Source organism: Musa acuminata, chromosome BXJ1-4 (assembly GCF_036884655.1).
Source record: "Musa acuminata AAA Group cultivar baxijiao chromosome BXJ1-4, Cavendish_Baxijiao_AAA, whole genome shotgun sequence".
Taxonomy (NCBI): Eukaryota; Viridiplantae; Streptophyta; class Magnoliopsida; order Zingiberales; family Musaceae; genus Musa; species Musa acuminata.
Genome location: NC_088330.1, coordinates 8,205,954 through 8,228,705, shown reverse-complemented (window position 1 = coordinate 8,228,705; position 22,752 = coordinate 8,205,954). Strand labels below are relative to the sequence as shown.

Genomic DNA, 22,752 nt, shown 5'->3' with positions numbered 1-22,752 from the left:
AATAATAAATGTTTGCATCCAACCATCTATGGAAATGTTGACGGCATGGAGGAGGAGCCATCGGCATCATCAGATGTGCGACAGCCCACATGGAAGTATTCAAAACCGTGCTAAATCGACACTCCACTCAGCTCACCTCGGCCCGTGCTCGGGACGTCAGCCGCACTGCAGGCCATGTGACCACTTGTTCCGTAGAATCAAACTGATCCCGTGTTGCGCGTGTTAATGCGTCATTCAGGATCACCAGCAGATGAGTGGCGCCCATATCAACGTAGTATATATTGAAGTGCTCATCCCCTATTTAACATCTCGCATGTGACTGACTGCCTCGATAGTAGTAGTAGTAGTTTATGGCACATATACCTCGCTGCGTGTTGAACGATGCACAGTATGAAGGTGACTGAAAGGACGAATTATCCTTGGTGTATTCTCTGGGGTACTGTGGAGTCCCCTCCCCCCTTGGATTGGACACTGGTGAATTTGATCGACAATTAAGATGGTGTTTGTTTTTCTATTAGAGAGAAGAAAAGTTGCGGATTTTAGTTCTAACATCGATTTCTGAGTTCAGATTAGTGAAATTAGAACACAAATATGAACTAGTGCTTGGAGAAAGAGACACGTAAAGGAGCCTAAATTCCTCAAAATATTAACACAACAACACCTATCAAAACTCTCAGAATTAGATGAGATGTCGGATATTGGGGCCGGGGATCAAGAAATTGGACGGTCCGTCGAAGGGAGCGGCGGACTGATGGAGCTGGTGCCGGAGTATCTTCTGCCGGCGGAGCTCGATCACCTTGCGGTGGGAGTTGGAGTGCTTGGAGACCACGAAGGTGGGGCTGGCCGCGGGCCGGTACTCCGGCACTAGGCGGCCGGACTTGTAGCGGACCCCGCAGGCGTTGCACAGCGTCTTGGGACCCATCGGCCCCGTCCGCCACTGCGGCGTCTTGTCGGTCTGGCAGTGGAGGCACTTCCGCCCGTCCGTCACCGCCATGCCGGGGTCCGCTGGCGGGTCCTTCTTCTTCGCGGCCTTCTTGCCGCCACCGCCGCAGGGGGATCCGACGAACTCCGATTCCGGGGACGAGGAGAGCACGAGCAGCCGTGAGGACCAGCTGCAAGGGGCGCTGCGGGAGCGCTTGCTCCGCGCCTTGCCGGGGACGGGTGCTTCGGTGCGAAAGTGAGCCACCTGGTCGGCGCGGCCACCGTCATGCGATACCTCCGCTCGGTTGGCGGCGCCCGTGGTGCACGAAGAGGCGGTGGGAATGACGCCGGAGACGAGGTGAAGCTTGTGGAGGTCTTCGCTGGAGGACTCCTCAACGAAGTTGGACAGCCATTCGAGCTCGGCCAGCTCGTCGTACAGCTGCGTCCAAAAATGGCAAACAAAAACAATAAAGCTTCGTGCGCGGGGTAATCGCTCAGCCCTCCTCCCCTTCCTCTTTAATTTTCCATTTCAGGTAAAGATTCCTATTCCTCAGTGGCAAGTACCGCTCGACTGGGGCGTTTCCACGTTTCCTTCCATCCCTCCCTCAGTTTTGTGGCGTTTCATAAAAGCCTTACCAAAATTAATTCCAACAGGAAAATAATCTGCCTAATTCAAAAGAATTCAAACATAATATTCACTCATTAAAAGGAATCTGACGAAGAAGGAGCATTGCATATTTTATATATATATATATATATATATATATATATATATATATATATATGATTTGATATTTTCAACAGTATGAAGCTGAAATTTTGAAGAAAAAAAAGGATGGTTATAAAAATAAGAAATTAGATTTTTTTACCTAAAAACTAAAAAGTAAATAAAGAATAAAAATTTCTGAAGGCAACAGAGAAAGTGTGTGATAACACAGCAGAGAGCCGAAGGCTGGGAGGGATTACCGGCTGGCAGAGGTCGCCGGAAAGGCCGGCATCAGCGAAGCTCCGGCAGACGAGGTCGCCGGAGAAGTACGGCTCCAGGCCGAAGAGGGAGTTGCTGCAGCTGTCCACGGAGGTGACGGTGGAGGAGTCCGTGGAGTTGCCGCCGGCCGCGCCGTCGTCCTCCCGGCCACCGGCGAGTACCTCGGCCTTATCCTCCTCCTCCTCCTCGTTGGAGAAGTCGAGCAGGTCCTCCACGACGAACGGGTCCCCCGCTCCTCCTCCTCCGCCACCGCCGGCCTTCTTCTCTGGGCTGCAATGCGGGTTCCCAGCGCGGCAGAAGCCGCCGTGGAAGTGATCCGCTGCCTCCATCGCTGGCCTTCTTGGCACTCAAAATTAGGGCTCACAAAGGTGCGAGAGGGAGAGAGGATTAGAGGCGAAAAGGGGCGACAAGGCGAGAAAGCGAGGCGGAGCGAGTCATGGTTTTATTCGAAGCGCGACCGTCGGAGATGGAAGAGCACATCTTTACTTGACGGGAAGATTTCTACTCCCTTAAACACCCCCTACACTCACCCTTAATTTACCCTCATACCCTTCCCCTCGAACCGCGCGATTAGTGCTCTTCTAAAGTCTCAGTTTCCGTCAACATGGTTAACTGACCGTTTTACCCCCATGCAGTCCCAAAATGTAATTAATGAAGTGCGGATCGGATGTCTATTAATCACGCTGTTAATCCGTTTGATTAAGAGCATAATTTGCTGAGGATGGGAGTTAAAGAGATGAGGATTAATGATGGTGGAACGGCGCTTTTATAGTTCTATTTCAATCCTCCCTCGTTTGGGGAATCGATCCACCAGGTTCTGGGAATCCCGTTTCTCCTTGCTCCCCGCCATTCTTTTTGTTTCCCCATTGTTCGATTCCAATTAAAAATCTCCGTCGGCCACGTTTAAGCACGACGGGTAACAGCTAGACTTCGGACCATCCAACAGATGAGATGTCGCCACGTTGACCGTAACGGATCGCCTACCGCTGATATTATAAACGGGACACGTTACGCCCACGTGCAGCGACTGCAGCAGAGGCAGTGGGCCCGGGAACAAGTCACGTGATCGGGTGTCAGCGACCACCACGACGTGCCCTTGGGGAAAGGGGGGGGGGGGAGGAAGCCACGCGTCAGCGGCCCATTGGCTTCTTCCTCTTCCAACGCTGTTTCGCTGCACGTGGCTCCGTCGCGCGTGTCGCACGTGACGAGACCGTCCTTATCTTCATGCCTTGGGCTTATCGGTCTTTTTGCCAGTAGCGTAACTCGTAAGAACACATACTGTTTGTTGAAATGCCACTGACAACATCATCGTCGGACGGACTTCGATGCCTTCTCTTCTCCTTCTTTCCGGGTTCGTCAGCACTGGTGAGCTCTGCATGGACTCGAAAGGAGGGCATGGTGAAGGCCATGGAATGGTGTGACGAGGGAGACATGGGGAGCTGGCGTCAATTAGTGTGCAGCATGAGGAGGCTGCCACCGATCAAATCCGTGTTCCCGTCCTAACCAGCAGCGCCCGTGTAACTCGATGGCTTTGGTCGGCGGCAAAGTATGGAGGCGAGGCATTTCCAAGGGATCGCGAATTAAATAAATATAAATGGTATGTCAAGTGGTTCTATAAGATCCAAGTCGGAACGTGGAATTAAGGGAGACAGTGCCTAATGAATCTTTCTTCACCCACTGGTGATTTTGCTCTTTTTATTCATGTATTACATAATACTATGCACAATGTGTTTTTGAAGATAATACTATTGTCGCGGAAGTAACAAAATAAAAAAAATAATAATAATAATAATAATAAAATGCAAGGAAGCATTTAATTCTCTAGACGTAATGACCTTTGAAGAATGAACTACATGAATGGACGTCATAAGGCAATGACCTTTGAAAAGTGAACTACATAAATCGACTCTATAACGACATGGATCAATGATCAATTTCGATAATAATAATTTATAAATGTTACCTTCCAACCCAAAATCAACAAGTTTCTTTCATTATGCAACCTTCATTTTGACAAGTTTAAGTAGCTGCTGGTATCAGCAGGAATGCAGCCATATATAACCTATGAAAACACTCACTCGTATGTCACAAGAATTCGGTATGTGTATTCATGGTCTATGAGTACATCAAGTTGTAAAAAACATTTAAACGAAACAAACATGCTATTTATTCTTAAATCAGTAGGTTATCTGTAGCAAAATAAAATATATGAATTGCTATCGACAGTTGCTACGAAATAATAATGACGTAGCATTAAGCTCAAGAATGCTCCTCTGCAAGGCACTGGTCCCGATTCCGCAGACCCTGCAGATTAGTATACTGTAGGAACCTTGAAAAAGAATCATGAAAGAATTCAGATCGAACTGTTGTCTCTTCCAGCGGCAGCTCGAGGATGATGTCGTCTGGAACCCGATCTTTTGTCCCGCCCACGCCTCGTGGATATCTTACCAGGGAGCCTTTTTGATGGAGGACCTCTTGCCAGCCTTTGTGGATGAGTTCCCGGAAGTGATTCTCCAGGTGATTCGTTAGTCACTACAGGAGGTGGTGGGTAGATCAAGGATGCAAGTGCTTTACGTTGTTCTAACAGGTCTCTGTGATATTCCTGCATAACATAGAAAACATGATTAACAGACGAATTAGACTTCACCAAAACCTTGCATTAAGTCCACATGATAACATACACGAAGAAAAAGAAACCACCATCTGTGCCAAACGCCAGCCAGCACTGGAAGTTACTTTAGATACTAGAATAAATTACCGTGCTGTTCTGACTGGTGCCGGTAGGCAGAATAAGGTCGAGTACATCAGCACAGCATGATAGGCACAGCGATGGTTGGCAGTAGTATGTTAAGGCTATCCATGTTTGTTACTTCTGTATTTCAATCTATAGTGAATACACTTTGGAATACAACAAATTCGACGTTTGTTAAGATTGAAGTACCTGAACAACAAAGTTGCGTCTTTCACAGTCCATAAACATGTTGATCGTCCAATTCACTTGAGACATTATCCTATCCCTTACTGTGCTGAAACTGATCTGGTCCCTAGAGGTAAAACGGTCAACTTCGTTGAACCACAGACAGGTGAACAGATTGGTGATTGGTATGTGCTCTTTGATGATCACGCATCCCTCAGGGACATCTGCGATTTACAGTAAGAATCACAGACCTTAGAACAGGCTATTAATAATATATCTGTAGCATCTTTCTGAAAAAAAAACGATTTCTATCATATAAGAACCCCTACACTCACCACTTGTAATAGGCAGCTTGGATAAAGAGTAAGGTGTCAGACCCTCTTTCTTATAAAACTCAATTTGATAATCTATGGACGCATTGTCATATTTTCCAGCAGCTTTATTAGCCTCTGCTTCCACAAAAACATCAAAGCGCCTGTAGTGCTTGGAGATTGCAAAAGTGGAATTCTTCCGCCACAAGAATCTGAAAGCCAGTGAAACTCATTTTAATCTACGTGCAAGATAGGTATACAACAGACACTTGCAAAATTTTAGATGGTTATTCTTTTATACTTAAAAGATAAAGGATGATCCATTACACATGGGTCCCACTAGCACAAGGTCAAAAGGGGTTCAATGTGTGTGGTGTCATGACCGCAAAGAAATGAGTTATTTCCCTTACCCGAGCCTTGTCACAAATAACAAAGGAGCAACATTATCATGAGATCAAGGCTAACCCTCCAAATAGATATATGCAGAAAAGGAATACATTTTACAGTTAAAGAATACATTTTACCTCTCAAGAACTTGATAAGGATCCACAACAAGCTTAAGTTTTCCATCGATCCAAAGAGAAAATCGGGCATTTGGGAAAAGCCTATGGAGCAGAAGTTTTGGAACCTGCTAAAATTAAATAGTAAGAAAAAGTCTACATAATATCTTTGGCACTACAGAACATAATTAAGAAAACTAATATGCTATAGGAACATCTCATTGAGAATCAAAGTAGAAATTGAACTTGTAGATTGAAGAAACAAAATCATCCAGTTGTTAATAACAAAATTAATTGTGCTAATTGGGCAATATCAAAAGGTTTAATGTAAAAACTACAAAATAATAATATTCAGAAATTTCATTTTAGGAAATCACAAATTTAGTCAAACTAGGTCAGAATATCATGGGTTGGATGACTGTTCCAGAGTCATCATGGTGCGTTTTGTATCTGTTCGAGAGTCCAAAACTATACATTCTCAGTCAAATAAATGAAAGGCATGGTCAGATAAATGCTGGATTTAATCCCTTCTATATACCAGCTGATTTTATCAATTATTTGAATATAACATGAAAGACACTCCACTATCCTGAAATATGTTCATTTCTCTCTGGCAATTCCTCTACACACTGAAGAAAAATGAAGTGAACAAATATAAAATAGTACTTGAATCCCTTAATCTACCTAATGCTCAGTTAAGTAATCAATGATGGCTATCTAGTAGCCTTGGGGCACAGTCCCTTTCTGAGTCGTACCCAACAACTGGTGTCTAAGTGCATGTCTTACTAACTGAGAAACATCTGTGACTGACAAAATTCCCTTAGGTCATCAGTTCTACAGATAAATTGTCTAGGAATGTCATGGAACAAAATTTCCAACTAAAGCCTATGGAAGACAGAGTGAAAAAAAGCTACATTACCTATAAATAGTCATCTTATACAGGTCCATGGATTATCAGCCACCATAAAGGACACATTAGGATTTTGACTTTGCTCATTTTGTTTAAATTATTTGATTCCATCAAATATAGTAAATTAACCCAGAATTATTAGAAGTGAAAATGAATTAACATGAATTGGATGTTAGAAAGTTATATCTGAAATCTAAATAAACTTTTAATCAGCAAATACAATTTCAGAAACCGATATTAAACAATAAAAATTTATATAATGAGACCTTCTGTTAAAGTAAATACAAACATAAAAGGATATTAAGCATATGCAAGTTCAAAATGAATTTATAGATATGAATATTGCAAACATAGGCTATATCACCAACAAACAATTAAGGTCCAAATTGAACCTATTATGATATTTCTTGGATAAGAAGATTTTAAAGTGAATGTGAAAAAGGATAAAAAAGAGAAAAAGACAATCAAGTAAATATAATATAATATATTCAGAAAAGACAATCAAGTAACACTTTCCTGAGGCCAGTATGAGCAGCTTTAACACTTTTAAGATAGATTCGAATTTTCAGGTATTCCAACACGAATAGAACCAAACGCATATCTGTATCCATATTCTGATAGGATTCTTCAGGTACACACATGGATATATGATGAATACAAGAACCAATCGCATACAAAAACAGATTCAAGAAGTGATCATTCAATCTTCTTTCAATACAAGTTCCTAGATATACAAATACCAATATGGTGTGTGAATATCCATGAGGCAAGTAAAATGGGAGCAGGCCGAGATATAGATATTTCTTGGATTAAAAGAATTTAAAGCAGTTGTGAAAGGCGAAAAAGGAGAAAATTAACAAACAAGAACAAAATATACTTAAAAAGAACTAAATAGCACACTTTGTCCAACTAGTATGGGAAAATAGAACACTTCTACATACATCTAGATATTCGGGTATTTAGGTACAGATAGAAACAAACATATATTCATATGCATATCTAGACATTTACTGGTAGCAAACTTTAGGAACAAATACAGATAATATCCAACGCTGTCCTGCCAATGCAAGGTATGGGAAAGGTCAATATATGCAACCTTCCCCTTAACTATAGAGAGACTATTTTTATGACTCGAACCTCATCTCCCAAGTTGCAAATGAGCAACCTTACTAATGTACTAAGGTTCACCCTCAACAAATACAAATAATATATTGAACTAATGTAGGCTTGATACATGTGTAACACGTAAAACATCAATGGCTAGTTGATGAACTAAAGATGTTGCCAAATGCTACAACTTGCTCTTGGATGATTTATATTACTTAATAATATACCTATAAGCCAAATTTCCTGAATATCTTGTAAGTTAGCATAGCTTTCATGTTGAATTTTGATTCTCTTAGTCATATATCTTGTTGCCATTGTTGTTATTAATGCCAATGAGTTTCCTTGTAGAAAATTAATAAAAGTAATCAACTGATATTAAACAAAGATTCAGTTACTGGACTCCAAAAACTTTTACATACTACCGCTGATAGCTGCTTATCTTACCGGTCTGGAAGGCCAGACATTAGTATAAATAATTTCAATACACTGAATGCAATTCAAAGAACTTGTAACAAGGACCAGTACAAGTTCATCAATCTGTGGGGTAAAATATAGGCAATTCAAGAAAAACCAATACCTGTCAGTCAGTATTTACATTTAATTCCTCACAGTATGTAACTAGAATATCCTCAACAGTATCAGAAAGAGAAAGTACACCGACTTTGATCAATAAATCAACAAAACTCAAATGAATCTGCTTTCTGATGAAAATCATAATACCTTCAAACGTTAGACAATGCTAACTGCAACTTAAACTTACAATAATAGTGCAAGAGAAAAAATTTACCTTCCCATTTCGCCTTGCATCTACAAAAGGAAGGTTTCGAACTACCACCACTATCCATAGACCAACTCTTTTGGTATCAACCAGGCCACTGGAGTTCTTTATGTACAATTCAGTTTCTTCATCAACAAACATGTAAAAGCATGCATTCCTTTTTGCATATTCACTAATATTCTTCGGTTGTTGCATTACATCATATTTTCCTGATCAACCAAATTAACATGAGCAAATTTATCTAAATGGGCCAGGAGGTGCAATGGTCAAAGGTGGACAAAACTGACAACAATAATAGAGAAATACTGCACATAGTACCAAAAATGGCAGAGGCTACGACGACATCGTGGCATTCCTCCATTTCAAGAAGATCAGTTTCATTTATGTCAAATCCAGTCTCTCGACCAGGTTTCTTTCCTTTGGCAAATCTGATGAATGACAGTTAACATGAGCTTAGACAATGAAAACAGTTAGGTATCTTCAATCCACACAGACAAAAGCAAAAGAAGAGTCAACAATAAAAAAAAATTCAGCCTAAAAAATTTAAGCATAGTTCACTTAATGAGAAAATAAACTGGCAAAAAGTGTTTTGAGAAAAATGAACTGACAGGAAGAGTGAACCATACCCACAGTGCACCATCATTGATTCTTTTATATTGAAAGATTCGTTCCTCTGAAGCAGAGATGGATATCCTCCAAAGACAGAACCTCCATTTGACTCACTGGCAATCAAGTTATCTTCTGAAAAATAACTTAAATTCTTAAGAAAAGGTGATGCTGACGGCGAAGGTGGCATGAGAAGTACAGCCTGCTCTACAGGGACATAACAAACAGGACATGCTACAAAAGAGAGAAATGAGATTTTCAAGCAGAGAATTAGTTTACAAATGAGCCAAAAGAATAAAATGTTGCCCGTCCGACGAAGCAAGAGCTCAAGACTTACGACGTGGACCAGTGCGCTTTTTATCAGCTGGCGGAGGAGGAAGCGAGAAACTTTCGCAAGGATGTGGCATTGGAGGAAGAATGGGAACAGAAAGCTGTGTTACATTATGGGTAGTTGCAGATTCATGATTCGTATTGGAAGTGCTATCCACCGTGGTTTCTTTTGCAGGAATAAAGGGAGGGCTGAAATCATTACGTGACGGTCTAACAGGATTTACAAACTTCCAGACGTGATCAGTGAAACCCATGCGAGACTCGGGGCTCGCTGATGCATCTTCATCTGATATAGAAATGAAAGAAATTAATACAAGCTATGATGATAATGGAGTCAAATAACTGGTACAAAAATTGAAAAGAAGAAGGTTGAAAATTTTAATTTAAATGAATTAATACATTAAATTGATGTAATAACCGTCTGCAGTTTAACAGGTATTTCTTGTAACAATGCTGAACTGCTGGTTTTACCTGTTACTATGCCATACTTTGCCCAAGGATAACAAATAATGAGTTTCTAGTAGTAGATTCCATCTTAAAATAAGCAGCCTTTATGTTTTATGAACAGTACACCTTACATACATTTCCATGGTAACCAGAGTTAAGTATTCAAATACCTGACAGAATTGACTAATTTGACCCAACAACCTATTTCAACATTAGATATAATTGGTTCATTAACCATTGTAAGCACATCCTAGATGGCATGTCAAGTTGCTGCTTGTGCCATATTCCTGTGGGCATAAAGGAAGGAAAATATCAACATTGGTTACTATATACTATCACTAACAAATCAGCACATGAAAACAATCACTAAGTTTGGCTACTATCGCCCTCTACAAATACATAGGAAAGAGCAACTGATGTCCTACACCTAAAGAAAAGTGATAGACATGCGCAGAAAACAAGAACTTTAGGTGGTTTAGCCATTGAAATTTCTCGATCTTGAGAAGAGTCCTGCAAATTGGTATATAATGATGCCACCCAAACTCAGAGGATAGAGAATAAGATTGAAGATCAATTAACTGACGTAATGCATGACCGAAAAATGTATACAGGATGAAAGCAAGGAAGAAAGGCCAAACCTTTACTGACAACAGAAATGAATGACAGCACAGCCGCTGAGGCAACGAGCAAGAGCAACATCCCAACCTTCCTTCTTCCTGCAAACTTGAAAATCCTCGGCAAAATCCTCTCCTTTTCTCTTGATCCGGAAAGGGACATTCTCGAAGTCTTACGGACCAAGATGGGCGGCAACTGAGTCGGGAAAACAGCAACACCGTTCTGCAGCTGTGGCTGCAGTGATCCATAACTCCCGGATCGTAGACCCAATGACCCTCCAGTCATTGCCACCCTCTCATCTCCGTTCCCCTTCCGAAAACCCTCTCGTCCAACCTATAACGAACCGGAAGAGCCACCCAGAGCGACGAATCAATACCTCCAAATCCGCACTGTCTTGCACCGAACAGACGCAAATTCACCAAAATACAGGAAGATCTACATGCAGCGAACGTACCTACTCCAATCCTTGAACGAACACCGACTTATATCCAGCTTAGCACAATTGCACCCGTTTCAATCCTCAGAAGTGTGTCATTCACAGAATAAACCCAGGACGACTGTTCCAAATCTAGAACGGAACGGGAAGAAGAAGAAGAAGGACACGGATCGGGAGGGATCAGGAGGCCAATGATCTTGCCTTTTCGGAGATGGAATTCCCTTGATGAAGACGTGGATTTGAATAGCCGATCCCAGCCCTTGTCGTCGTCTTCGAGCGCCAGATTTGTTGCACGGAGGGAGACGGAAGGCGGGCGTAGGGGACGAGAACTAACAGTATTACTTATCCCGACCAAAGATTAGGGAAGTAATTATCTCGATGACGGGATAATTAAGAGAAGTCAATTGTATATAACTTTACCACGATACCCCTTTTTTGATTGGCGGCACTGGTGGACCACCAGGGTGGGCCCATTGTTAGATGCAATAGAAAGGCGGAAAGGGGTCGCTTAGGATTGACGTTCCCGTTGCGGCGGTGGTTGTTACGTCGGCCGGTTACAGCCGGTGACTGCAAGATGGGTTCCGGGCCATTTCCGGTTAATGCGCGGAACAGGGAGGCGCACCAATCCGCTTCGCCTCTTTCGCCGTTCGATTCACTTGACGGTTCGTGCATATCCGAATCTCGAGCACGATGGACGGTGCTCATGGCCTCGCACCGCGAAAACCGCCACCTTCCAAAACAGCCACGACGGTTCGGGGGGCCGCCGTGGACAACCTACGTCGAGATGACGTCAAGAATCGAAAGGGCGTTCGGGTCCAATCGGCAATACTTCAAACAGGTTCGATGGAAAGTCAACTGTCTGACCAAAACATGAATATTATGATCGAATTAAGTCGACAAGCATACCGTGGTTGGGAATGTTAAGATTGGGTGCGTCATCGTCTTGTCCAACACAAATGTGAGCCAGCAATTGGAAGAAGAATTATAATTTATTTTGTCTCCATCAAATTGGTTGATGGTCAATTCTTGGTTTTAATTATGATAGTATATTAACTCTGACCCTATGAATTAACTCAATTATTATTTTTATCTGATATGGAATTAACTCAGCTTGAAATCTGAGACATGCATTAGGGTGTATCATGCTGCACGTGAAGAGGACCTTTGAGCTATGGCAAAAAGGGTGAGTGACAGGATCATTGTCTTCCTCAAAGCAGGATGATGATGGGCTGTGAGCACAAGTACAGCCCTCGATCATCACTTTGCTGACCACGGTAGCTGAGACAATGCCAACTTTACAGGTTACACAGCATGGAGGAAGAAACAAAGACACAGATCGAGTAGGAAAAAAGATGCACATGAACTGCATGCTGTGAGCTTGAAGAAAAAGATGTCTGTATACTCCCAGAATTTGGTTTGTAGCATCACAAAGAGAAGACAAGATCAGAGAGAATTCAGAGAAAGAGCACGAGTTTTTCGCATGAAGCAGATATATTTCTTCTGGAAGCAAGTAAAAAGCATCAGGTAGACGAACAAGCGGCTGAAGCAGATGACGTTCTCGGCGAGGAGATAGGAAACAGCGGCAGCAGCCTCGGCGGCTCCGCATCCCTTGGCGTGGTCCTCGGCGACGGGTGCAAGTAGAACCCCTTCTCGGCGATGGAACGGGCGTCGGCCGACATCCTCGCAGCGGAATACGGGTGCAGCAGCCGGTCGAAGGGATCAGGGGTCAGCGGGGTGACGGGGCTGAGAGTCAGCGAAGGGAAGTCCAACACGCTCGGCGACTTGATCTCCGGCGGTCGCTTATGAGGCGAGAACGCGGTCGATTTCAGAGGGCCGATCGTCTTGAGGTTGCTGCGGCGCTCGTACAGCTTGAAATCCCGCCTCTTGGGGCCGGTGACGGCTTTGGCGGCCGGCGGCAGTCCGCCACAGCGCTTCGCCGTGGTCTCGGCGGAGCCGGTGAGCAGCTGCACCACTTGCTTGAAGGAAGAGGTGTCGGCCTGGACGAAGGTGGTGGCGCATGGAGTGGACTTTGGAGGTGGAGGCGGTGTCGGAGGAGCTGCTGCTGCTGTTACTCCATCGTCGTTGCTGATGCATCTACTACTGGTGGTGGAGTGGGGGGCGATGGGATGAGGGGACTGGATTGGGTGGTTCTCCATCGACAAGACTCCTACAGCAGAACATCAAACGGTGATGCAGCAGAAGAGAGAGAGAGAGAGAGAGTTTAGAACTGCATGGTTCGAGTCCGAGAGGAAGAGAACACAACACAAACACAATGGTGTGCGGTGTGGTGTTTGAGATCTGTTTCCTACCTTTTATTCTCCTCCTTTGTTCTTGGGAAGTAGCCAAGAGTTTCCAGGCAAGTTGCTGTGACAGGAGACGTGGTCATTAAGACAGAGACCGCATTGACCTGAGAGCCGCTCCTCCGGGCTCGGTCCAAGGTAAATCAATGGCCCTGGGAATGGAATCGAATCCCTGTTCTTGTGGTGGTATCATTTGGCCCTCAAGAAAAGTAATCCAAGTCGCTCTTGTTGGTGATTTCGATCGGAAAGAAAAAGGAACATATTTTCTGGTTTGATAGTGACACAAAGAAGAAATCTCTTCCTCTCTCGCTCTCTCTCTCTCTCTCTCTCTCTCTTTAATTTGACCATCATGCTTGCCTTGGTCTTGCAGTTGTCTTGCCTTGGTTTTATCTTCACGTCCATTTAATAAGGTGGCCATCGACTTTGAATCGATCAGGGTATATCGCAGACATGGTTGAAACATTAATGTATGAATCAAGAAATCTTACATGGTTCGACTATTGCTAGTATCTCTGTCAGTTTTATGAGCTGCATGCATAACAGCTGGAAGAAACCATGATATTTTCATTGAGTTGGTAATTCCCAAACAATTTATAATTGATTCATGTGATGTATATAATAAGCTAATGATCTCTCTCTCTCTCTCTCTCTCTGTGCCTCCCATTAATCATTCAACAGTCGACATGATGAGATCTGATGGTCAATGCAACGCGAGACAAATGCGAACCCAAAGGAGGAAGACATTTAAATGCTGACGGCCACCACCACCGGTGTCGGGTTGCCCAAGACTTGCATCTCCCTTTAATTGCTTGGTCCATGCCCTCGTCATCATCATCATCATGATCATCATCAACATCTTCTTCTTCTTCTTCTTCTTCTAGGAGAGGGTACGAGAACACTCCATCGCCGCCGCCTGTTACAGGTTTCCTGCACGCGTGCTTGTGTGCTCACACAGATGAATGATTTGCGTATATCATTTGAAAGATTTTAAATTATTATTTTATTTTTAAATAAATTAATTAAATAAAATTATAAAGATATTTTTTTTAGTTTAAATTATATTTCACACCTATAAATAGATTATATTTATACATGTAGATCCATTCAAGTCTTATGTACTCAGATCTATAGAGTTTACGTTCAAGAATAGTTTAAGATTTTTTTTAAGTTCAGTTTTTTTTTCATCTTAAATTTTTTCTTTTATTTAGTTTGATCTTAGGTTAGCAGTATCTTATTATAACTATTTAAGAAATGATTGCATTTGCATATGATCTTTTCTTTTTTTCATGTGGTATCAGAGTCACGAGGGTGATAATTTGTATTTAAGGTCTCCTTAGAGAAGAAGATAAGTTTTTTCGATTATAAATTATTATAGTTAAACTTCTCAACCAATCAAATTACAATATCTGTAAGATTTGTTTGAAGTTTAGCTCATACAGAGAAGATCTATGGGATATGGTTGGTGACAATATAACAACGATACTAAATGTTATAAATGAAAATGACATAAAGAGATGGAGGACATTAAATGCAAAAGCTGAATGTGCATTAAAGAGATATATTTCTCATTATCTTTTTAAACACATTATTGGTTGCAAATAAACCTAAAAACTTTGGATCAATTTTAATACATTGCTCAACAAAAACAATATAGCTTAGCTTCAGTATTTGGAGAATAATTTCACAAATACTATCTAGGATAATCTCTTAATTTCTTAATATTTTTTGAAGATTAAAAATTTATATTTTGAGATATTACTCCTAGATTCAAATAAGCCTATTTCTAATGCACGAATGAAATATTATATTATTTATGATTAAAAAATATTTCTCATATTATATTAATTCAAGGATAAGTTCAATAACTATCTTTAGTAGAGTTAAAAAATCTTCTTGTTTCTCAAGAATCCTTAGCTCGGTAAATGATCAGAGTTTTTACTTTAATGGGAGATGGAGATGCCTTTTTTACGAATAAGAAAAGGATAATAATAAAAATAAAGATAATAAGGATAATGCTAATAATAAGCTAAGGTCTTCTTTAAATAATAATACAAATCGAAAGAAGATCAAATATTATAGGTGTTATAAGTTAGGTCATATAAAAAAAATTATTATATTAAGATTAAAAGAGAAAATATTATAAATAAAGAAGATTGTTCCAATGTTACCAATGAAGATTGGAGCAAATGTTTTATGGCTGAAACTACTAAAGCTATGATATTTATCAACTTAAAGTATGACTGGATAATTGATTCAAGATGTGATCATCATTTCATCAACCTTCATTAATATGAAGATAATGATGTAATTGTCATAGTAGACAACATTATTCATCAAGTAGAGAAGGAAGGTACCATCATAATCTCATATAAAGATAATAATCCCATTATATTGAAGAATGTGTATCATATTCCAAGTATGGAGCAAAATCTCTTCTTTATTGCAAATGCTGTTGATGCTAGATTTTTTTTTTTTTGAGTCCTAATAAAGTCAAGTTTCTTCACAACATAAAAAAATTAAATGCATATATAGTACATATAAGTAGAATGGTTTAAGATTTATATATTGTCAACATCAACCTCTTATATTGATAGGATGAGTAATGCATCAATCTGACATGCTAGACTTGGTCATATAAATTTTTTTAAATTAAAAATTATAATATAAAAAAGTCTAATTAGTGGTCTTCATAATCTTACTATTTTTCATAGTAATGAAGTTTCTTCAGGTTGTCAATACGGTAAAGTACACGGGTAACGTTTTGATAGATCACTTTTAAAGTGTAAATTTTCTTTAGAGCTTATTTATAATGATCTAATGGACCATACTCAAACTTTATCTTATTTAGGTTCGCATTATATGATTCTCTTTCTTGATGATTTTATAAGATTCACTTTAATCTACTTTATAAAAGAAAATTTAATTTTTTTAATTTTAAAAGTTCAAGTTAATAATTGAAAGTGTTCTTAAAAGGAAATTAAAAAGTTACACACTAATAATGATGATGAGTTCTGATAGATTATTCTCATTTTGCTAAGAATATGATATCAAAAAGGAAATTACATGTGTAAATAAACTACAACAAAATGGTGTGACAGAACCAAAGATTTGACATCTCGTGGAGACTTGTAAATGTTGGTTTCAAACAAAAATTTTACCTAACCTATAGACAGAAGGTATAACATGTGCAACTTATGTTATTGATCGACTGCCCTTGGTCCAATCAATTTGAAGTCTCCATATGAGTCATGTTTAATAAAAAATCAAATATTAAATATTTCAAAGTATTTATTTCTATGTGCTATGTTCACATACTAGACTTAAAAGAGAAGTAAGATTATGATAAAATGAAAAAAGGTTAGAAATATATGGATCCACAAACACATCTTGAGATGTTATATTTGATGATTTTTTTTTATTATCATCCATAAGTAGTTTTTTTTTAAATATCAATCACAATAATGAAAGTAGTATATGTTCAAAATCTATAGTTGAGTTTCCTTTATCATCTAATGCTCCTATGGATTTTAGCTTATCTTCTTCATCACCAGTGATGATAGAGCAAAGTGATATATGGAGTAATGATATTCATGAAAAGAAAATTTCAATATTGAGAATATAAAAAATAATAATTGTTAAACTAACACGTTAAAGATAGAGACAATGTAGGTATATGTCACTATTCTTTTATGAACTAACTGATAATCTTATGCCTACTTATTTTGATGAAGTCAAAGGTATTAAGAAGTGGGAGGATGCCATGAAAAAAGAAATGATAACTCTTTGTAAAAATGAAACTTAGGATCTTATGTCAAAGCCAATAAATATAGATTTAATTATTTGCAAATGGGTTTATAAGATGAAATGTAAGTCAGATAGAAATATATATCAATATAAGGTAAGACTTATTAAGGGATTTTCTCAAAAATATGAAAAATATTACGAGGAAACCTTTAGTCTTGGAGCGATGAACTCTATTAGGATGGTGATTGCTCTAGTACTTGATTTTAGATGGAAGCTTTCACAATTTGATGTGAAGAATGTATTTCTATATGGTGAAATTGATAAGAATATTTATATTGAACAACCACCAAGATATACTTTTATTTTCAAACCAAATTATGTTTGCAAACTTAAGAAAATCCTCTATGGGTTATAAAGCAAGCTCCCATGTATGAAAAAAATACTCAATTTATATTTTTAAATTATTTTTCTTCTTATTTAGATCCTAGCTTATTTATTAAAAAATAAGGAAGCATGTATATTATTGTTCTTCTATATGTGGATGATATGACCATCATCGATAATGACAAAATGGAAGTGATGAATATAAAATATATATATTTATCTCTCAAACAAGCTATGAAAAAAATTATTAAAAGATTTAAAATTAATAAAAATAAGAAATTTTTATTCATTTGTAACTCAGGAATATATATATGGTTAAGTTATTTAATCTAGGATATTTATTATTAAATTAATAAACTAATTATTTTATAGTATGATAATCAAAGTACCTTAAAATTGGCTACGAATCTAATTTGTTATGCAAGAACCAAATATATTGAAATTGAACATCATTTTATCTCAAAAAATGCTTCAAAGAATCATTAAGATCAAAAGTAAAGATGATATCGCATATATCTTTATCAAATCTTTTTTCAAAGATTATTTAAAGATTTTCAAATAAACTGAGACTTATCACTAAAAATATACTATAAGGGGGAGTGTTAAAAGTTAAAGTATATCTTTTGGAAGATCTTAAATTATTATCTTATTTTTTAAAATAAGTTAATTAAATAAATTAATTGGAACAAGAAATTTTTGATTTAAATTATACTTCACACCTATAAATAAATGACATCTGCATATTGTAAATTCATTCAAGTCCAAAAGTATTCAAGCCTATAGGGCTAAGGTAGTTCAAAATCTCTGTAAGTTTTTTTCTTAAATTTAATATAATTTTTTATTAAAAAGTTTAATTATTTTTTATTTGATTTGATCTTAGATTAATAATCCCTTATTATTATTATTTGATAAAGGATTATACATCTCTCCCTTTCCACATGATTTGTTGCTCTTTCGTCTTCTTCTTCCATAGATTTTTTTTGGTGGGGAGGGGTGACAGGGGCGTTTGCATGGTATTTTTAGTTGTCAGGTCTAATAAAGTTCATTTAGAATCCAATTACGATACATTTAGGGTTTCTTTGCTCTTGGTTTATATAGAGGGGTTGTCTCATGAGACTACACCCCCAAGAGCGATGCACTCTCTGTGTTCTACCCCTCATCCTCTCTCGCTTGACTTGTAATTGTTTGCTTTAAGACTTTGAACGAGAAAAGCCATGATAAAAGATCTTCGACTGGTAATGAGCCAATACGGCCTATGATTTTACAATGCAATCGCTACGTTCTTTCTGAGCCTTTCCTATGTTTCGTTTAGTTGCGATGTCGTCTTCTCATTCTTCTCCCTTCTTGGAACTGAAGTTTTCATGGTGATCGAAGAGAAGTTGGCTAGGGCTATCATCTTCCTTTCTTTCCTTTCCTTTTTCTCCTTTTTAACTTTGCGATCACAGTATAGTACAGACTTAAGCTTCTATAGTGGAGGGCTGTAATCGATCACAGGAAAAAAGTAGAGTTAATATGCGTCGTGCAACATATCAACAAAATATATATAATATACATGTATATATATATATATATATATATATATATATATATATATGAATTTTTTTTAAATTATTTTTTAAAATTTCTGATCCTTACTTAAAATTTTTTTAAAAAAAATTAAATAATCATTTTACCCTTTTTGTCGATTGACCCATTGGTCTCACATTCGTCCAGCCTAACCTATTAGCCATCGTCTTTGTTGTTGTCTTTATTAGAACCCAACAGCCTACGACGAAGCGAGGTTATCAGTCCTCACATGAGGGTTGCAAGCACAAAGAGTGGACCTATGCAATTAAGAGAGGTTATGATCGATGATAAACCCTCGTGTGAGAGTTACAAATAAATAGGGGTTAGGACTGATGGTAGACCCTTGAGCGAGGGTTATGGTTTGTGACGGGTTCGATGAAAGAATAAATAAAATGATCTTTTCAAAATGTCAGTATTCTTTTGAAAATTTTAAAAGTAGAGGGAATTTTTTTTAAAAATAAGTATTTTTTCGAAATTTTATGTTATATATATATATATATATATATATATATATATGCCTTTTATTTGGGTGAAGGATAGTTATATATGAGTGGTTAAATGTGCCTGTGGAACATGGAAAGCGGGCCGCGGCCCAACAAGAGAGCCGTAGACTCCGTGGACCATGCGGTCAACGTCACGCGTGTCTCGCACGAAATCGCTGGATTCTCCCGTCCCTCCGTCACCTCCTCCAATCTCTCCGTTACTTCTTAACCCCTCATTAATTAGTCTCCCTTCCCCTTTTTAATGATGAAAATAATCTTTCTTTATCTTAATTAGAACTCACTCTTTCCTCTCTCTCTCTCTCTCTCTCTCTCTCTCTCCCTGTCCCTCCTCTCTCTCTCTCTCTCAGCTTCATATTCTTGTCCGTGCAAGGAAGCTTCCAATTCTCCGCTCTGTTCTTCTGCAAAGGTGCGTTTTTTCCCCCTTCTTCTGGATAAGGCTTTGTTTTCTGCTCAGATCTCGGTTTGGTTTCGTGGGTTTCGTGAAGAACGAGGAATCCGGATCGGATTCGGTTATAGTGCTTTTTGTTTGATGAATTGCCTGATCGATCAATGACATGCACTTTCCCGATGGTTTCCTTCGTGTTCCGTCGAGCTGTAGCTTAAAAATCTCGTCTTGGTTAGTTTCGTTGGAGATCTATTGAGTGCCTTTCGTTCTCTGTTGTTGGCGGTGTCTTGTTCTTCGCAATCTCGAAGAGGAGCGATTGAACTGAAACGCCGAATTGGATAAAAATGACTGCTTTTGTGATCTCACTGTACGTGTAATCTTTCTCTTCTGTGAGATCTTGGATCTGACTTGTATCTGCAAAATGCGGCCTTCTTTGAGCAGAGTTTGTTGTGTGGATGGCGACATACGAGCCCAAGAACATCCTCATTACCGGGGCGGCAGGTTTCATCGCCTCCCATGTCGCGAACCGCCTCGTCCGGAACTACCCCAAGTACAAGATCGTGGTCCTCGACAAGCTTGACTACTGCTCCAACCTGAAGAACCTCAACCCCTCGCGTTCCTGCCCCAACTTCAGGTTCGTGAAGGGCGACATCGGCAGCGCCGACCTCGTCAACTACCTCCTGATCACCGAGTCCATCGACACCATCATGCATTTCGCCGCCCAGACCCATGTCGACAACTCTTTCGGCAACTCCTTCGAGTTCACCACGAACAACATCTATGGCACTCACGTCCTCCTCGAGGCCTGCAAGGTCACTGGTCAAGTCAGAAGGTTCATCCATGTTAGCACCGATGAGGTCTACGGGGAGACCGATGAGGATGCCGTGGTGGGCAACCATGAGGCGTCTCAGCTGCTGCCGACCAACCCGTACTCTGCAACCAAAGCTGGGGCTGAGATGCTTGTTATGGCCTATGGAAGGTCATATGGCTTGCCTGTGATTACAACCCGTGGAAACAACGTGTATGGCCCCAACCAGTTCCCGGAAAAGCTGATTCCAAAGTTCATCCTTTTGGCTATGAGAGGGCAGCCTCTGCCGATTCATGGTGATGGCTCTAATGTTCGAAGCTATCTGTACTGCGAGGATGTTGCAGAGGCTTACGAGGTTGTCCTTCACAAAGGAGAAGTTGGGCATGTTTATAACATTGGGACAAAGAAAGAAAGGAGGGTGATTGATGTGGCAGTGGATATCTGTAAGCTTTTCTCATTAGATACGGACACCGTCATCAAGTTTGTGGAGAACAGGCCCTTCAATGACCAGAGGTACTTCTTGGATGATCAGAAGCTTAAGAACCTTGGATGGTCAGAGAAGACCATATGGGAGGAGGGACTGAAGAAGACGATGGAATGGTACATGAACAACCCCGACTGGTGGGGGGATGTTTCAGGTGCGCTGTTACCTCATCCACGGATGTTGATGATGCCCGGTATCGAAAGGCATATCGATGGATCTGAAGAAACCAAGGACATGGTTTATCAGGAAATGAGCACTAGTAATCAGAACGGGATGGTGGTTCCTTCAATAAGGACCTCCCTGAAGAAACCACAATTGAAGTTCTTGATATATGGTAGAACTGGATGGATTGGGGGCCTTCTCGGCAAGTTATGCGAAAAGCAGGATATACCGTATGAGTATGGAAGAGGGCGTTTGGAAGAACGTTCCCAACTCATACGGGATATTCAGAATGTGAAGCCATCTCATGTTTTTAATGCCGCTGGTGTCACCGGTAGGCCTAATGTTGACTGGTGTGAATCTCACAAGCAGGAGACGATTCGCACAAATGTCGTGGGAACTTTGACTCTTGCAGATGTTTGTAGGGAGAACGGCCTGTTGCTGATGAATTATGCTACTGGTTGTATTTTTGAGTATGATGCTCGACACCCTGAAGGATCAGGCATCGGATACAAGGAGGAAGACAAACCAAACTTTACCGGTTCCTTCTATTCGAAGACTAAAGCAATGGTGACTTCTGGCTTGCTAAATTTTGCTTAGACCATATCTTCTGTTGTGTAAAATCTAATGAATTAGTTTTTCTTTGGTCCATAATGCAGGTTGAAGAGCTGCTCAAAGAATTTGACAATGTCTGCACTCTTAGAGTTAGAATGCCAATATCTTCTGATCTGAGCAATCCTCGCAACTTCATCACAAAAATCAGTCGCTACAACAGAGTCGTGAACATACCAAATAGCATGACAGTTTTAGATGAACTTCTTCCCATATCAATTGAGATGGCAAAAAGAAGCTGCAGGGGCATATGGAACTTCACCAATCCTGGCGTGGTGAGCCACAACGAGATCCTAGAGATGTACAAGAGCTACATTGACCCCAGCTTTAAATGGACTAACTTTACATTGGAGGAACAGGCCAAAGTCATAGTTGCACCTCGAAGCAACAATGAGATGGATGCTTCAAAGTTGAAGAGAGAGTTTCCAGAGTTGCTGTCGATAAAAGATTCTATCATCAAGTATGTCTTTGAGCCAAACAAAAAGGTCCTTTCTAACTGAGAAGCTTATCGGTGATCGCATTCGGTCTAGACTTCTGTATTAAAGCAGTAGAGCCCCAAATTTTCCACTTAATTACTGATGTTGGCCAGTATTATGGCAGCAAGACTATCATCAGATCTGCTCGGTGGTGGCGTCTAGAAGACTCTTTTTCTACAAGGGAGGAAACTGCTTGTTTCAATTTGATTAGGTAGTTTCTTTTGCTTTTCTTGTTTAGGGTCTTTACAAGAGACCAACATTATTTGTTTTCTCAAATTGGTTTCTTGTCCAATTTTGTGTGGCATGTACTCATTAACATTCTATCAATGCGATCCATTTATTGTTTTACACTCTATATTCTATTGGTCTGTGTATTGTTTTGTTATCCGGTAATGCCACGGAAATCATGATTAATGTTTATGCAGTGTGTGGTCCGCTTGACTGTGCACAAATTCATTATGAAATTAA

General features: G+C 39.8%; 4 protein-coding genes across 5 annotated transcripts; 1 reads left to right on the top strand and 3 right to left on the bottom strand.

Moving 5' to 3' along the window:
• Positions 1 to 581: 581 nt before the first annotated feature.
• On the bottom strand, positions 582 to 2,565 carry LOC135672394 (GATA transcription factor 9-like). Its single transcript, XM_065180872.1, has 2 exons — positions 1,888 to 2,565; positions 582 to 1,360 (listed from the first exon to the last, which is right to left on the bottom strand). Exons 1-2 carry the CDS (start codon positions 2,233 to 2,235, stop codon positions 680 to 682), a joined length of 1,029 nt encoding a protein of 342 aa, XP_065036944.1. The 5' UTR covers positions 2,236 to 2,565; the 3' UTR covers positions 582 to 679.
• A 1,424-nt stretch (positions 2,566 to 3,989) lies between these two features.
• Positions 3,990 to 11,215, bottom strand: LOC103981108 (probable hexosyltransferase MUCI70). 2 transcript variants are annotated; one of them, XM_009397708.3, is made up of 10 exons: positions 10,882 to 11,215; positions 10,451 to 10,760; positions 9,373 to 9,651; positions 9,056 to 9,269; positions 8,748 to 8,857; positions 8,439 to 8,638; positions 5,659 to 5,762; positions 5,159 to 5,346; positions 4,848 to 5,047; positions 3,990 to 4,508 (listed from the first exon to the last, which is right to left on the bottom strand). In XM_009397708.3, the coding sequence occupies exons 2-10, from the start codon at positions 10,710 to 10,712 to the stop codon at positions 4,260 to 4,262; spliced, it is 1,806 nt and encodes a 601-aa protein (XP_009395983.2). In that variant the 5' UTR covers positions 10,713 to 10,760; positions 10,882 to 11,215; the 3' UTR covers positions 3,990 to 4,259. The 2 variants fall into 2 exon arrangements, with proteins under 2 accessions (XP_009395983.2, XP_018680121.2); XM_018824576.2 differs by having other exon boundaries at positions 9,056 to 9,170; positions 10,882 to 11,191.
• A 1,026-nt stretch (positions 11,216 to 12,241) lies between these two features.
• On the bottom strand, positions 12,242 to 13,192 carry LOC103981649 (VQ motif-containing protein 4-like). Its single transcript, XM_065180870.1, has one exon. It carries the CDS (start codon positions 13,017 to 13,019, stop codon positions 12,384 to 12,386), a length of 636 nt encoding a protein of 211 aa, XP_065036942.1. The 5' UTR covers positions 13,020 to 13,192; the 3' UTR covers positions 12,242 to 12,383.
• Positions 13,193 to 19,610: 6,418 nt separating this feature from the next.
• Positions 19,611 to 22,632, top strand: LOC135645393 (trifunctional UDP-glucose 4,6-dehydratase/UDP-4-keto-6-deoxy-D-glucose 3,5-epimerase/UDP-4-keto-L-rhamnose-reductase RHM3-like). Its single transcript, XM_065163724.1, has 3 exons — positions 19,611 to 19,766; positions 20,187 to 21,766; positions 21,856 to 22,632. The coding sequence occupies exons 2-3, from the start codon at positions 20,201 to 20,203 to the stop codon at positions 22,306 to 22,308; spliced, it is 2,019 nt and encodes a 672-aa protein (XP_065019796.1). The 5' UTR covers positions 19,611 to 19,766; positions 20,187 to 20,200; the 3' UTR covers positions 22,309 to 22,632.
• The last annotated feature ends 120 nt before the right edge of the window (positions 22,633 to 22,752 follow it).